The sequence below is a fragment of the Ixodes scapularis genome, unplaced genomic scaffold (genome assembly GCF_016920785.2).
Source record: "Ixodes scapularis isolate PalLabHiFi unplaced genomic scaffold, ASM1692078v2 PGA_scaffold0__279_contigs__length_252992795, whole genome shotgun sequence".
Lineage (NCBI taxonomy): Eukaryota > Metazoa > Arthropoda > Arachnida > Ixodida > Ixodidae > Ixodes > Ixodes scapularis.
Window position 1 is genome coordinate 139,819,687 of NW_024609835.1, and position 15,457 is coordinate 139,835,143.

Consider the following 15,457-nt stretch of genomic DNA (forward strand, 5'->3'; position numbering starts at 1 on the left):
TGTTAACCAAGAAAGTCCATCTCCGCTTCGTACACAAATCGCGTCTGCTTCAAACGCTGTTGTCTTGGAAATTGCCTTCTCAAAATTAGCGGCCAGGCTCTTTAAATCGACCGCAAAAATTGGTTTCTTAACCATCGCGTTACGATTTTGTGCAGCGTTGGCCACAGGTAGTGCATTTTTTCTCGGAAATGCTGCGAAGCCACCGGTCTTCAAACCATAGGGTGCCCATGGCTTGAAGACCGGTAACTTAGTTAAGCCTCTTTTTTTTTTACTTTTTCCTGGGCAAGTTCGCTCTTTGCGAATTCTATAGAAAAAATGCACCACCTGTGGCCAACGCTGTACAAAATCATAACACGGTAGCTTAAGAAACCGATTTTTGCGGTCGATTTAAAGAGCCTGGCCGCTATTTGCGCTATTTGGGACACGCGGTAGTGCTCTAGGTTGGTCCAGAGAACATGTCAAGCTCGCTTTCTGAGTCGGGTGCACGCCCTGGCTAAAGTGAACTAGAGGATTACCCTGGCTAAAATCACGGCTCTGGCTAAAATAAGAGACTCTGTGAATCTCTGGAAAACTTTGCCTCCGCGCCCTCCTTGCTCCGCGCATAGAAGAGCGCATATCGGGTTTGACATCTGCCACCACTAAAACGAGGCAAATGAAGAACCCTTTAGAAGCCGAATGGCAAATGTTTGTCTTGTCGTTGTTTGTCGTTTGTCGTTAAATAAAATGACATTTTTCTTGCACGTTTTTGAACTCCTGCTCTAGTTGGTTTTGGTTTCGGTTTTTTATAATTTTTGTTTTAAGTGGTAAAAAGACTTTGCTTTATAGATGCCAAAATATTGGAAACATATATATATATATGTATGTATATATATATATATATATATATATATATATATATATATATATATATATTAAAATTTATCGGTGGACACAGCGGAACGCGGCGCGGACACAAAAATCAGCCGGCCACGCTCCACGGCGCGACGCGCGTGCCCGTTCGTTTGTTCTATTTTGGTCGGGATATCTACCCGATTCCGCACATATTCGTTAAACGAACCGCAGAGTTTAATGAACGACGTTTCCGAATTTATTATTGATACAGAAGATGGAGATACGCGTATTCACGCTGCAGCTTACGAAGGCTCCATTGAGCAGATTCGAGAGCTTATTAAATGTTGCCCTTCTGAGATCAACCGGCGAGTACGGCCGTTTGGTGCATCGCCTCTCAGACTGGCCGTTACGCGTGAGTATTAAACATCTGTCGGTGCATCACAGATGGATCTTTCCAACGGGAGGCACCCACTCGATCGAATGACATTTTAGCGAACGCCGACGTTTTACCGAATGACACTTTAGCGAATAATCGGCCGCCGCCGAAGCGGTTAACCAAACCCATATCACATGAGCGAATGACATTTTAGCGAACAGCGACATTTGAGCGAATCGACGTTTTAGCGAATAACCGGGGCGCGCGTTAACCCATCCGCCGCGCTGCGCTTTACGCGGCTTCGTGGCGACAGTCTGCGGCGGCTCATTAGAAAAATGTGAACCCATTTGGCCCACCCGAAAACGCCGCTTCGCGGCGTCCGACTATTCTTTAAAGTGTCATTCGGTGAAACGTGGGCGTTCACTAAAATGTTATTCGATCAAGTGAGTGCCTCCCAAATTTACCAGCTTGCCTTCATCCAGTCTTCATTATTCCCCTAACGCTTTAGAACCTCGTACGCCTTTGTCTTTTGACCGATTAATCTGGATTAAAAGCCCTGCGGCTAATGACAGCACACATAACGTTCGAAATTCGCCGTGATGTGGCCCAGTAACCTGTTGACGTCTCTTTGCTGAAGGGGGTCACAGCACCTGCGTCCGTTACCTCTTGAGGCACAATGCCGCTGTGGATCTGCCGGACATCAAGGCACAGACCCCGCTGCTGATAGCCATCCAGAAGAAGTACACCGACTGTGCCAGTGCCCTCATTAAGGCAGGGGCAAACCCCAACGGAGACCCTGGCAACAGGAGCACACCCCTGTACATCGCTGCACAGATTGGCTACGTTGAAGGCGTTAAGGTAATTCGTCAACACCTATGGGGGTATTCACCCTCTGGCAATCAGTTTGCCAAAGAATGTTTCATTGACAGATTGTTATATCAACATGCGACGTTTCATTCTTCCCGAGTTTGTTTCGTTGAATACAATTTGCTGTTTTCGCAACACTTCTGTGTCTTGGCTGGTTTACGGGGAGGAGGGAGAAGAGAGGGTGCTTGTGGCTTAGGTAAACATGCCTCAGTGAATTATGCGCATTCATTTAGTGGTTTCCAAATTTAATTATGCACATAGAAAAAAAAAATGTTGCAAGAGCATCCGTCCGTGAACTTCCCACGAAATGCCACGGTGTTGATATGCGTGTCCATGAAATGTCCACAAAACATGCCTCCACGAAACTTGTTTTGACAAAACGATACGGACCCATATTCACCGGACGCCATGTTTGAGCATGCTGTTCTCAGCACATACACAGAACGAGCTCACTGTTAAGGACTCTTGATGGTATGGAATGCTAGGAAGTGCTGTGGAAGCTCACCATTATCTCGCAATCAGCAGTGAATACTCCCAGTTGTAGTAATGGTGCACCGTGTCCACACTGACGACTTAGTTATGGCAAATGAAAGTTGTGTTGCATTTTTTTGCTCTTATTTCCTGCACGGTATTTGCAGGCAGCAAGTGTTCACATATAATTCTTTCCACACCACTCTAATCGTAGTGCTCTAGGGGTGATAGGTGCACAGGTCAGCCTCTTCCCCTTCCCATATCTATTTAAGCCTCACCATACTCAAATCCAACAAAAAGATGGCAGATTAACGTCACATGAAAGCACCCTATTATAGGCTTTTTCTAAGCATGAGGTAGTTTAAAAGGTTTCTCTCATGCAAGACAAAACTCGTGATTTTTCAAGAGGAATAGGACTGGCAGGCACCAGCAGCAGAAAATATGCACTAAGGTTAAAAAAAAAGAATTACGAGTTAAAAACATTTTTTGAGGATATTATATGGGACTAATGCAACATAACATTTACGTATCGAAGCAGTTTGGCACAACCCCCTCATCCTACACTTATATTGCCACTCGGTGATCACAGCTAACATTGACCAAGGCAGTTTAGGCCTGTAAATGTGGTACGCCTTCATGGCAGGAACTCAGCAAACTCGCTTTTTTTCTGCAGCTTCTTCTAGCAGCTGGAGCAGACACAGAGGTGGAGCACAGACTGCTGGGCTGCGCCCCTGGGCTGCCACTGCACATCAGTGCCATCTATCACCACTTCCATTGCTACAGCACCCTGCTGCTCAACGGGGCAGAGCCAGACTTGCGCCACATCTGCCCTTCAGTGCCCACAGGGCTGTATGCAAAGGTCTTAAAGGTTTCTACCAATTGTTGCAGAATCATTAAAGGGACACTGACACCCCCAAAGTTTTTCTTTTGTTTTGTTAGGCAATTTATTATGGTCTCAGAAGACCACCCAATCAATATTTGGCTACAGCGTCACATATTTTTAATAAAGTAAAAAAACGCAACTGCTTGAAGCCGAAACCAGACTGGGGAGGAAGAAGAAATATAGAGGAGGAGAGTGTTGCGGTAAGTCACGTTACTGTGCAACTTTCTTTCTTCTTCAAGTGACGTATTTGCAGCTTTTTAGAAGCCACGAAAAATAGGCGTCATATTTTGTTTCATTTTTAATATTGGGTGTTTGCCTTCGATGACCCACAACTTTAATTATCTTTGGTGGTCATGTCTAAACCATAGAAAACGGCACATGACCACGGAGAAGAGAGTGAGCGCGACTCAAACCAACCAGTTCTCGATCGGCAGTTTTCGGGCGGAAAGAAAACAAACTTCAAGCCGTAAATTCTGTTCTGGGTAGTTGCGCTCTCGAATGTTAAGTACAAATAAAAATCTTGACGAGCATAAATACCCTGTCAGTGTCCCTTTAAGGAAAGCAGGATAAGTCCCTCCCACAAAGTTCTCTGTTCCCCATGACTGGCGACCGCCTCCTCTCTAGCATTTGCTCTGCTAAAGTGGAAAGCATGGAGGGCTTTGTAGGAAGAGCTTGTCGAAAGAAAACCCTTTTTTGCACCAAGTCCGGTTCTACTGGAGACTATAAGGTGTAGGTCATTTGCGTCTTTCTTGTAAGGGGTGCATTGGATGGTGCTCAGAGGACACTACCATTTGCCTTTTGGTAATCAGAGCTGACTTTTATTTTGTAATTAAATTGTAGTGCTCATGTTGTGAATGGTCAGTCTCATGCAGAGCGTCAAACCAAAATTTTCATCGGCTTGGGTTTTGGTTCACAGCTTTCGGTTCAGTTCCGGGAAGCAAAAATAACGGTTGAAACCGCTGAATTGAGAATATATTCCCTGCTTTGTTTTGCAATAGGCGCTATTTCTGCCGTAAAACTAGATTTTTTTTTATCATTCATCCACTTTTATTTTCAAGCACCAAAAATAAGAAATTGCATTGATTTCGACGCAACGGTAAAAAAAAAAAAAATTAACATGCAAAACGTCGTATTGATACGACTCAACATCCATTTGTTTGCCTCAGTCACATATAATTTACCTGAATCGAAAGGTGGTCACGAAGTGAAGTAGGTTGCCTAAAATACCCGTGATTGGTTCAACTTTGCGTCGCAGTATTAAAAATTAAATCCTGGTTCTGCTCTTGATATAATGTTGCATAAAATCATAAAATGGGCACCTCGTCCCCATATATATATATCATGAAGTATAGTTTACAAAATATGTTTCACAATATATATGATGACGACGCAGCTGAGCTAAAAGTAATATTTTCAAAATCTTGCTAAAGTTTTAGGACAAGTTCTTGCAATCTGCTTTCGCTAGTGTTGCGAACATCGCATTTCACCAAAAAACTAAACATGGTTTACACGTGACGTCATCGCACTACATGCTGGTGGTCATTGCGATTTGTTCTTGCTGAGAAAATCAAAACCGGTGTTGCAGAATGCACTCTGCAGAAGGTTTGCTTTCAGTGCAAGCCGTGTATTTGAGGGACACAAATTATTCTCGCTTGGTGAAGCGCTGCGAGGAACGGCGCAAGCGTCTGCCGCTATGAAAATGCGCTTCCCAGGGAGAGTGCTTTTGCAAACAAAGTAGTTTCCAGGGCCACACTTTCTGGTCTGTGCCGAAGATGAAGGGGCAGAGGAACCTTTACAACACGGTATGTTTTTAAAAGTGCCCCCTCCCCCTTTTCTTTTTCTCGTCACTCCTCCAGAGAATACTTTCTATTCCCAAAGGACTCTCTCCTTTGTTTGGGGGTGTTAATTCAACAATTATGTTTGTGTCACTTGTTATAAGTAATCCTCCATTGCTTTCTTTTTTTGCAACGAAAAACAAGTTTAAACGCAATCAAAACACTGAGGTGGTCAAAGCTTGAGGAAGAACTTGAGAATGGCACTCGTGCAAGACTTGGAGCGGCTGCCAACGTTCGGCTGTCTACTATAGGCTTTTCTTTTCAAGTATCTCTCCCGTACACACTTGTAGTTCTATGTAACGTCGAATCAATAAGTCACATTTAGTCCTTTGAATGCTCCGTTTTTGGGGACAACTTTCTGAGGCAGTATGGAAACAACGAAAACATGTTAGGGTGCCTCAATGACATGTTCATGTAAAATGGGTCGTGCAACAATTTTCGGGTTTTCAGTAATTACCGCTAAGAACTACAGCCCGACATTAGTAACTTGCAAAAATATCCATTCATTTTTTTTTTCTCTGCACAATGCCAGACACAGAAAAGATAAAGGAAAGAAACAGCTTTCCCCTCTTCAACTTGCAATTAGAGCAAGCGGCCACATGATGCGACGCTAATTTTATACCATCAGTGTTCATCATAGTCATGCACTGGAGTTGAAAAAGCATAGAGCATGGGCTGAGCTTCAGACATTGTTAGAGTTGGGCTATTCTCATCTTTGAGTGAACACGAGCCAAATGTTTGGCGATGCTGATTGTCATGAACCCGAGCACTCGATTTGGGCTCGTGACAATCGAGTATGTCACGGTTTCACGCGACTCGCGATGCAATGTCACAATGTCATGCGATGTCACGGTGTCGACAACAAGTAAATACCAAGCTCTGCCAATTTATTATTCTCAAGTATTCACTTCGTGATATTAACAAAAAAGGAAAAAAAAAATTACTGTGAACCATTTTGAATCGGTTACCATTATATTTTTTCTGGTTCAGTTCCGAGATGGCAAAGATTTAGGTTTGGCTAAAAATAATGGTTTGCGTCCAATGTTCAATTCGGTTCCGGTTTGACATTCTGGTCTCATGTTTGCCTGGATTCAACGTGCCAATTTTACTGATCGAATTGCTGTTCTATTTTTATCCAAAAGGCGGACAAAATTATTTAAATCATATTGTTTACAAATTTACAAACAAAAATGTTTTCATTAACAGGATGCCATCCTGCTTTGCAAACCAGCATATTTTAGTGCAAAAGCATTAACTGTCCCATGGAGTGAGCCGATGCCATCAGCTGCTGCGCCAAACGGCAGCTAAACTCCCCTCTCCCAATGGAGCTCAGTGAAGCCAAGATCTGAAGGCTCCCAGCTTTGAAGCCGTGCAAAAAGCCAAGCCAAATAAGTTCCCCTCTCCAAGTGAAGCCGAAATCTGATGGATAGGGCTCCCATTGGCTGGCACGCGTCATAGTTTCAAAGAATGAGGTTCCCATTGGCCGAGGTGCGTCGGTTTCAATGAAAGCCACACTATGGTGCTATGTGCCCGCGCCAGAGAACGCCAGGAAAAGGAAGCATTTGGCTGGCGGGGCCTCCCAGAGAACCCGCTTGAGCATATTCCGGAGCGCGGCGTGGTCACTTCACGAGAACGTGCGCAAGAACGACATTCATGCTTTCGCGTGCACAACTCCTAAGAAGTGCTTAGGTATACCTCGAGCCTTTTTGTGCTCCAATTACTTCACTCGTTTTCACCTCAAGAAGAAAGCAAGTTTTGCACATTGCTCATACGCCGCACAAGATAGTTCTTACAAGATTTGGCTGTCGAAGGAAGAAGCGATGCTTTTGGCGTTTGAAATGTGTATGTCTTAAAGGGATGCTGAACCGAACTTCGGATTTCACAAAATAAGCTTGCAGAAGTGTTTAAAAGGGCGCCATAAACCATGAAACATCACTCATATAGCCATACCTCGAACGGATGGCCGTATTTCTGAAAAATAAAGGAGCAAATGAGGGAGAATGTTGACGTCATCTTATCGCAAAAAAGTTGAGGAGAAATGGCCTCGCTCCCTTTCCTCTCCGCGCCCTCGCGGAGTCAAAGCGAAAAGAGGAGGAAATGAGAATCGCGAGGTCACGTGTCTTTTCGGCCTTGTGCGAGCGTGCTTCTCTTGTACAAAAATACGACGATCTGTTGGAGATACCGCTTTATGAGCGACGTTTTGGGATTTCTAGCGTCCTGCCTATCAATTCTGCATTGTTTTCCGAAATGCGATTTTTGGTCCAGCGCCCCCTTAATAAAATAACATATTTCTAATCTAAAATGCACCTATATATATTCTTATTCTTCATATAGTAATGCTCCATGAGGAGCCATACATTTTTTTACTTCGGTTCTTGAGGGGAAAACAAGTATAGTCTAATTAGAAGGTTGAATGCTTTTTCTTTGTGTCTGAACAAATAAGGTTTTACAACTGTGAGAAACTTTATACAAATTTGTTTTGAAATTCAAATGCATTAGGGAGCTGGGGGAGAACATACGTGCTAGTTTTACTGTGTAGTTCAACAGATTTTTGCCAGTTCTTTCACCTGTGAAATTTTGTACCTGGGAGCAATTCTCTATTTCAAGAACTATTGTTGCATTATTTGTCAGTTTATTACTTTTGTCCTCAGAGTCATTAATTTAACTGTACCGGGTTACATGAACAAAGAGCACATGCATCAAGATTAGGGATGCCGCGAACTTTTTTCGAATCGAAGTTTCGATGATCGAATCAAGCGGTTCGAAAGGTTCGAAAGATTTCGATTTTTCGAATTGTCTATATCGTAAAATTCGACGGAGGTCGAATTTTCGAACTTGTTAAGCTAAGAAGTTCGACGCTTTTCGAACCGTCAAACTTATTACGCTAAAAAATTTGATATTTTTCGAACTTTCGAACTTATTGCGCTGCAAGGTTCGATGCTTGTCGAACTTTCGAACTTGACTGACCAAAAAATCAATGAATTTCGAACTTATTTATCAAGAGAATTAGAAAAGTTTCGAACTTTCGAATTCTGAAAAGTCAGAAGTTCGACGAACTTCGAACTTTTAGGGTAAAAGTTCGACGTTCGTCGAACTTCGAAAGACCGGCGGACGGTTTCATTTGATTTCAAGTAGTGGGGTACATTCATAATTTTTTTTTCTCGAACTTTTACATGCGGTGCTGCGTTCCTTACGAAAGACAATGTCGTTTATTTCAATGTTCTGGCATGCTTAGGTTTAAAGAAATAAATCCCCGAAAGGGCGAGGAAGGACGACGGGTTTTTGACGATTATCGTTTGTGCCAGATTTGAAGCACGCTGCAGCCGGAGCTATTTATGGTAGATATGTTATACTTTTTTTAAGAATGATCTATGTATAGCCTAGGTAAGTGCCGTCTTAAGATGTGATTATTGTTATTCAACGTGAGTTTCGAAGAAATGTCCAAACATGTATCTGCATGCAATTATGATTTAAACTTGATATTTATTTTCGTCTAAGTTGTTTAAGGTATCGCATTTAAATTAACACCACAGACAGTACATATTGTTGCCATCTGCAGAATAAAAAATAATATATTTATTGTTTTTTCACGTTAAGGAATAAATTAACTCATGGGAGAAGATTTCTAATAGTGTTCAAGTTCAGCACGTCATTAAAAGAAAACTTTTTTTTTTTTTTTTTTCGCTTCACGTTTCTGGGACGTGTTTCTTTTAGCCTGTACACATTTTGGTAAAAGAAACTTGTTTCGAAGTTCTAAACCTCTGAATATGCAAGAATAGAACACTTCCGACGAATTCTTGATAGTTTTTTTTTTCTCCTGCTTTTTATTCCCGCATTTATTTTTTTTTATTTTTTTACTATCGGCACAGGTGTTTAGGTCGAAAAGACATAGCTTTGAACTTCCGAACCACTAAGCATGTGACGAGTAGTGCCTTCTGACAACGAGTTTCTAACAATAACCATCTACGCAACCTTTTATGCAGTGAAGAGCGACAGTAGCTACACATGTGCATAAATAATTTCAGATTAAAATAAGCTCGACCACGCCCTCTTTCCCCGTATTGTTTTCCTTAACAGTCCGAAATACCTGCAAGGGGGAGAAGGAGGCTGAAGCCTCCCTCGCCCCCCCCCCCCCCCCCCCCCCCCCCCCCCCCCCCCCCCCCGCTACCCTCTTTCCCCCCGTTTTTCCTCTTCCGACGCCACTTGTATGGTAGAACGCTCCTCGACCTCGAGTTGTGTCGGCTTTTGTGCTTTTTGCGAGGCGATTCCTCCATCCCAGAAAATAAACCTCCAGGACAATTACAAACTTCACCGGATCGGATTACTACCAGCGTGCAAGGAGTGGCAAGCTAGTTTGCCAGGTCGCATCAAGGTTTTTCTGAGCCTCAACCTCCTGCTCGCCCCTGGCCGTTTCGAACTGGATGAGTCTCGTAAAACAGTGTGTTCGTGCAATCACTACTGCGTAATGCAGGTTAAAGACGACCCCCCCCCCCCCCCCCCCCCCCCCCCCCCGGGGCTGGCGGTCACAATTCTGCACTGGCAAATATTCCAGCACGTCCAGGACACTCGTCGTCCCATTTAATTGCCTGACCAACTTCGCAGAATCTAGATATCACACCCTAACTTTTCTAAACTTGATTTTGTGAAAACCAGTGAGTCGTGAAAACATTATTTGAAACTGAAACTGTGGACAAACTTGAAAATCGAACTTCGAACTTTGAAAACTTGGATTAGAAAGAAATTCAAAATCTTCGAAGTTTTTTTTTCTTTTTTTTAAATTTAGCATTAAAAAAGAATCGAAACCTTCAAACTTTTCGAACTTTATGCAAAAAGAAATTCGAAATCTTCGAACTTCATGTCTATAAAAATTCGAAGCGTTCAAAGTTTTCGAATTTTTTTTTTTTTTTTTTTTTACAAAGAATTTCGAAATCTTCTAATTTATCGAACCTGAAGTAAAAAAATATTCTAAATATTCGAATTCGAAATTTTAGAAACCGTGAAAGCTTCGAAATTTTCGAATTCGAAACTCCGCTGTGGTCAAAAGTTGCGAATTTTTCGAAATCGAACCTCGGTCGGTACGAAAATATCGAAATCGAATTCGCTTCGCAAATATCGAAACCTTTCGAAATCGAACCTAGGGTGGTTCGCGACATCCCTAATCAAGATACAACCCATTTGCCAAATACAAAAAAAAGCAAAAAATTGTGTCCATGTGGCCACTTCCACCATGCTTTGTCAGTTAAACCCTGTTAAAGGGGGTTTAACTGACAAAGCACTTTTACCAACATCTAGAGAGTATTCTCAGAAAGTTTCATTAGTTGACACTGCATAGTTAATCTTTTATAAATTATTTTCGGTCCACCGATGCTAAAAGAAAGGTAGGGGTCGGAGCACTTTGAATGCATTTTTCTCCATTACACTTCTTGGCATAAATTTCACTTCAGGAAAACTATAGCTTGTTAATGGGATAAGAGAAAAGACTCACTGATTGTTTTAGAGCGCAGCTCTTAGTTGCCCGTTTGCGGCTTGAGCGGCGTAACCGTGCGCTGCATTATGAGAAGCGTCCCATAATGCACTGCGCGGGTCCACTCGTGACCTGCGCGTTGCATTGTGGGATGTTTCCCATAATGCACCATGCGGGAGGGATGAGGAGGAGGGGAAGGATGAGAAGGGGGAGGAGGATGAGGAGGCAAGGAGGAGTAAATGAGGAGAGAGTGGAGATGCCAGCTACCCATTGTGCAGGCAAGTGATATCACCATTCATAATAAATCACAGAGGCACGTATGAAAACGTGGTGTACTCGTTATCCAAGTGGCCATCTACACGGGTAAAGGTCTGTGCTGTACCCATCGATCTGTGGCCCTGCGAGACAAAGTTGGTAAATTGTGTGCTGCCAAAGTCGACAACGGCTTGCTCGTGGTAGCTCTGTATCTCTCGTCTATGGCACTCGCCAAATATTTTATGCAAGACAAAGAAGAACTTCATACCAGTCGTGCAGGAAAACATCCCATTGGCCCCAAGGGACGTGCACTCACTGTTCTGCTCTGCCATCTCAGGGGAGCACGATCAAGACTAATGCTGAAGAAATCAAAAACATTCAGCAGTCTTCAACAGAGCCGACAGCAAGTAGGACGACATTGAAAGGAGCATGTCCTTCGTAAAAGCGTTGACTTTAACGCTGTCTCGTTCTCCCGCCTTGCTCCTGCTGTCCCGTTTTTTATCACCGGCAGAACTTGTGGAGCTTCCAGATGTGAGAACTATATTTCCTTTCACCGGACAAGCGGTGAGAGAGTATAACACAATATATATCTTTCTCAGATTGTTTAGCACGGTATATCACAAAACCTAAATACCTCAAGAGAGGAGGAGGGGCATACGCTCCCCTCCTCCTCCTCAAGAGCTGCGCTCTCATTCGGTCCTAGATGGAGTTGTAAATGTCTTATTTTTTCCTAACTGGAATTTCATGCACAATGCCACTGTGGAATTGGTTTTTGACTTTGTGGATGTCTTTTATAAAAGATGTTAAGATTTTGTCAATGACATGAAAGGCAAAAAATTTGATTTTTGACTGTAATGTTAGCATAAAATAAATCACTTCTTGGAAATCTTGCTTTCACAGTTGCACTCTCCAGGCATTCTGCTGCAGATCTAAAGTCGAAAAATGTTGGGTAGTACATTAGTTTCCTAACAGTAGGTGCCCTAAACAAAGTCTGTGTGTTCCTGATAAAAACAATTTATTTTACAATTCATGTCGACAGATAAAACTTTGCACTGCATTGTGCCTTGCAACTGCCAGTATATACTGTAAATTTGATTCATAACAAGCTATAGGATCAATGGTTGACCCTCTTGGGCAGTGTCCCCCCTTAACAGACTGTTTCGTTTTTTTGCCCGTGATATATTATTGGAAAAGTATGTTGCTATTGATGAACTTCATCAATAAACATACAATACTCTATCACAAACTGTATACCTCAGCATCTAAAATCTAGGCGGGCTGAAGAAAAGTCGGCGATAATGGGTGCTGAGCCTGTCAGCAGTTCCAAATGTCTGCGTCTGGTGCACAGCATCTGACCTTGTACAGTAGCCAGTATACGGATGCCGACGTGTCCCGCAGGTGTCGCTGTCCCACGTGCTCGTGAAGCATCGGTGCCCCACCCGCTTCGGCGTACTGTTCATAGAGTTTGGGGGACGCCTCTGGCAACGAGACGTCCGTGGACTTTTGGCCACGGACCTTCCGCAGGACGCCCCTTGCAAGATACTCTTCCAGCAGTTTCTGGGTGAGGTTTCTTTAACGGCACTAGCAAGCTGCCCTGGCACGTGTTGACAGGGACAATATCTAAATCGTGATCTGCTCACAATACGACTCGCCTACCACCACCTAGACGACAATGGCGGGGCGTCTCTTTTAAATGCCCCGCCTTCAGCGCGCGCTCTTTGCCCTCCGCCGTGCTTTGGATGCACGTGCACGCTCGGGGCTCAAGAAGTACCGAAGCATCATCGAAGTTGGAAAGGGCGAGCTGGTGTCTAGAAACCGAAGGATCTCCTCTGTGTTCTCATCTTGTCAGCGACTACAGTGCGATAGGTTGTTAAAGGGATGACTTGTCTTTACTGCAGTTGTCCAGTGCCTAGAATGTAGTTTGCATCCATAAAGTACAGAACATGCCTTCTTTCGTTTACAGGCCCCAGTTCCTAGAAAAACAGCAGCATACGCAAGACTGTAGTTGCCCTTCCCTTCACAGCTACATTTTTCTCCAGCAAAAGAATGGTCTCTCGTAAGCAAGACACGAGTGTTAATTGAGAAAGCCTTTATTTCCCCAAACTACTAATAAATGCGGGTTATCCCTCGGTGATGGATCATCCTTTGAGTTGGCCTCGCAGGATGGGGACTGCCTGTGACATTGTGGTTATTGCTCACTACTCCGGAGATAGATGTGTGTGGCTACAACCCTGGGCCGCCCCTTCCCAGGAAATCTCTGGGGTGTCATTTGTAGTCTTCATTGCCCGATATAAAGCACCAACATCCAACTTTCTTTTTTTACTTTATTTGGAGGTGGCAAATTAATAATAGCTGTCTTCTGCTGTTCTAAAAACGAAATAAGGCGCTACATTTTACTGCTCCATTAACATACATTCAGACGGATGTTCTATGTCTCCCAACCTTTTCTACGATAGTCTGCACAATTATTGGTCACTGAAAATGCCACTTCACCATTTGTTTTGTAGCATTTGCCTTTGATTTCAGCCAAGTACATAAAACCAATATTTTGAAGTCGCCCTGTGTTTGCATGCATGTTGCAACTGCTGAAAAGGAAAATGCAGCCTAGACACGTTTTGCGAAAATAAATGTCATTCTAGCATGAGACTCCTCCAGCCCACATTTTAGGGAGCACCATAGGGCGGTGTTGCATATGAGGAATTATTCCATCATCCGAGAATATGTCCCAAATAGGCGCTTTGCAGTGACATGAGGACTTGGGTGTCTGGGTTAGTGGCCTTGTAATTGGTACCCACACATGGGAGAAAATGGTCACATGTAGCCGTAGTGCTGGTGTTCACCTTTTTACCCCAGCAGAAAATCCAATATCTTTCCATTTCATTGCAGACAAACCAAGATCACTGCAGTCCATCTGCAGACTTGGCATACGGAGGACAGTTGGGCAACGAAGGCTCAAGTACCTGAAGACACTGCCAGTGCCCATCAAACTATCCAACTTTCTATTTTACATGGACATTATTCCTAATGCGCTAGAGTATATGGCTTTTTAATGTGCAGGAATGAACCGACTTCCAGATGTGTTCAATTTCTTTGGGGATATTGTGGTAATATTCCTTAAACAGCTAATATACTGTTCAATCATTAAAATATTTCATTACAGAGAGAAGAATTCAAGCCCTTGCTTGGCATGCTTTGACCATTGTTGCCAGTTTGGCTTGCATCAGAAACCTAGCATTGCCAGTCTGTTCAAAGCATAGCTTTCTAGACCCTAGGTGTGATAGGCTATGAACTTGTATTTATTGAACTTAGAGCTGCAACATAATGCTATACTGTTGAGTTGCTAGGAGCCTAAACTCAAACTTCCCTGTTGATATACGCAAAGCACTTAGAAGTGCTGTCTTGTACTAGATAAAACTATGACTACATGCACTCGGAAGGATCTGCCACTTTTTTCATCCTCATTCCCTCAATTTTTACATGTCTAAAACATAAGAGGAAAGATTATGCAATGTTTGGTTACATAAGTAACACTTGCAGGCAGCGGAGTAGGTGACAAGAATACCATCGCTTTATTCTATGGATCACAAAAACAAGTATTTACACAAGTGACAACAAAGAGCTCTGCTCCAACAAAAAGTCCATATCCGAAGTGAGCAAGGGGCCCACGGGAGGCCCTCCCTTCAAGTCCCAATCGAAGCTCGATCAAGCAACAGCACTTGAGAACCAATGGTTTCATCCTAGCAGTGAACAGTCCCAGCTCAACTAAGTAACTATCCACTCATTCAGATGCCTGTCTGCATTCCTTCCTTCCATGACATGGTGCACATGTATGAGGCTCAATTTCTATAAACTGTTTCCACAAACAAACAGTAGTTCATTACACCCCATTATGACCCCTTTTTCAATGCGGACCCGAGAAACCAAAGCAGAGCCACGCACTCGGAGATGAAATGAGAGATGGGAAAAAAGATATAAAAGCCTACGTTGGGGGTCGAGGAGGCAACGGAGGCTGTGGTGGCTGCTGCGCTTGCACGGGAACCGTCTGCATCATCTGCTGCTGCTGGTGGTAATACACTGCAGTCGCGGCGTTTGCAACAGTTGCGGCATTTGCGTAAAGCTGAGGCTGCAGTTGGGGATGATGGGAGGCCTGGGTGGCAGCGACGTACGTGTACGCCTGCTGTTGTGCGAGGTGTGCGGCGTAGGGCACGGCATATCCCGCGGGGTAGCTGTTGTAGGGGACTGCGTACGCTGCAGCCGGATAGCCCGCCTGTTGCGGCAAGTGCACTCCGTACTGCGCGTAAGCAGCTCCTACTGCCTCCACGGCAACGGGAGCTGGTGCAGCAGATGGCGTCGCCGCGACGACCGTCGCTGCGGGGGCCTTCTTGGGGGGTGGAGGGGGCGGCGGCAGCCTGTCCACGATGGAGGAGGGCATAATCACCTTGACCCTGGTGCGGTGCCTGCGCTCCCGGGGGGGG

At 43.9% G+C, this 15,457-nt stretch overlaps 2 protein-coding genes across 2 annotated transcripts in view; one reads left to right on the top strand and one right to left on the bottom strand.

The window, feature by feature from the left end:
* Window positions 1-937: 937 nt before the first annotated feature.
* On the top strand, window positions 938-14,151 carry LOC8051979 (ankyrin repeat and SOCS box protein 1). Its single transcript, XM_029985506.3, has 5 exons — window positions 938-1,243; window positions 1,845-2,065; window positions 3,219-3,404; window positions 12,381-12,543; window positions 13,869-14,151. Exons 1-5 carry the CDS (start codon window positions 1,069-1,071, stop codon window positions 14,030-14,032), a joined length of 909 nt encoding a protein of 302 aa, XP_029841366.3. The 5' UTR covers window positions 938-1,068; the 3' UTR covers window positions 14,033-14,151.
* A 377-nt stretch (window positions 14,152-14,528) lies between these two features.
* LOC8051977 (protein piccolo) overlaps window positions 14,529-15,457 on the bottom strand; it is a 61,532-nt gene continuing 60,603 nt past the window's right edge. The window contains 1 exon segment of the mRNA XM_002434170.5: window positions 14,529-15,456. Coding sequence (XP_002434215.4) covers window positions 14,962-15,456 — 495 coding nt within the window. The 3' untranslated portion in view covers window positions 14,529-14,961.

Coding starts and splice junctions, on each gene's coding strand:
- LOC8051979 (XM_029985506.3), top strand. CDS start 1,069: ATGAACGACGTTTCCGAATTTATTATTGATACAGAAGATGGAGATACG. Junction 2,066..3,218: donor GCTACGTTGAAGGCGTTAAG/GTAATTCGTCAA, acceptor TTTTTTCTGCAG/CTTCTTCTAGCAGCTGGAGC. Junction 3,405..12,380: donor CCACAGGGCTGTATGCAAAG/GTCTTAAAGGTT, acceptor CGTGTCCCGCAG/GTGTCGCTGTCCCACGTGCT.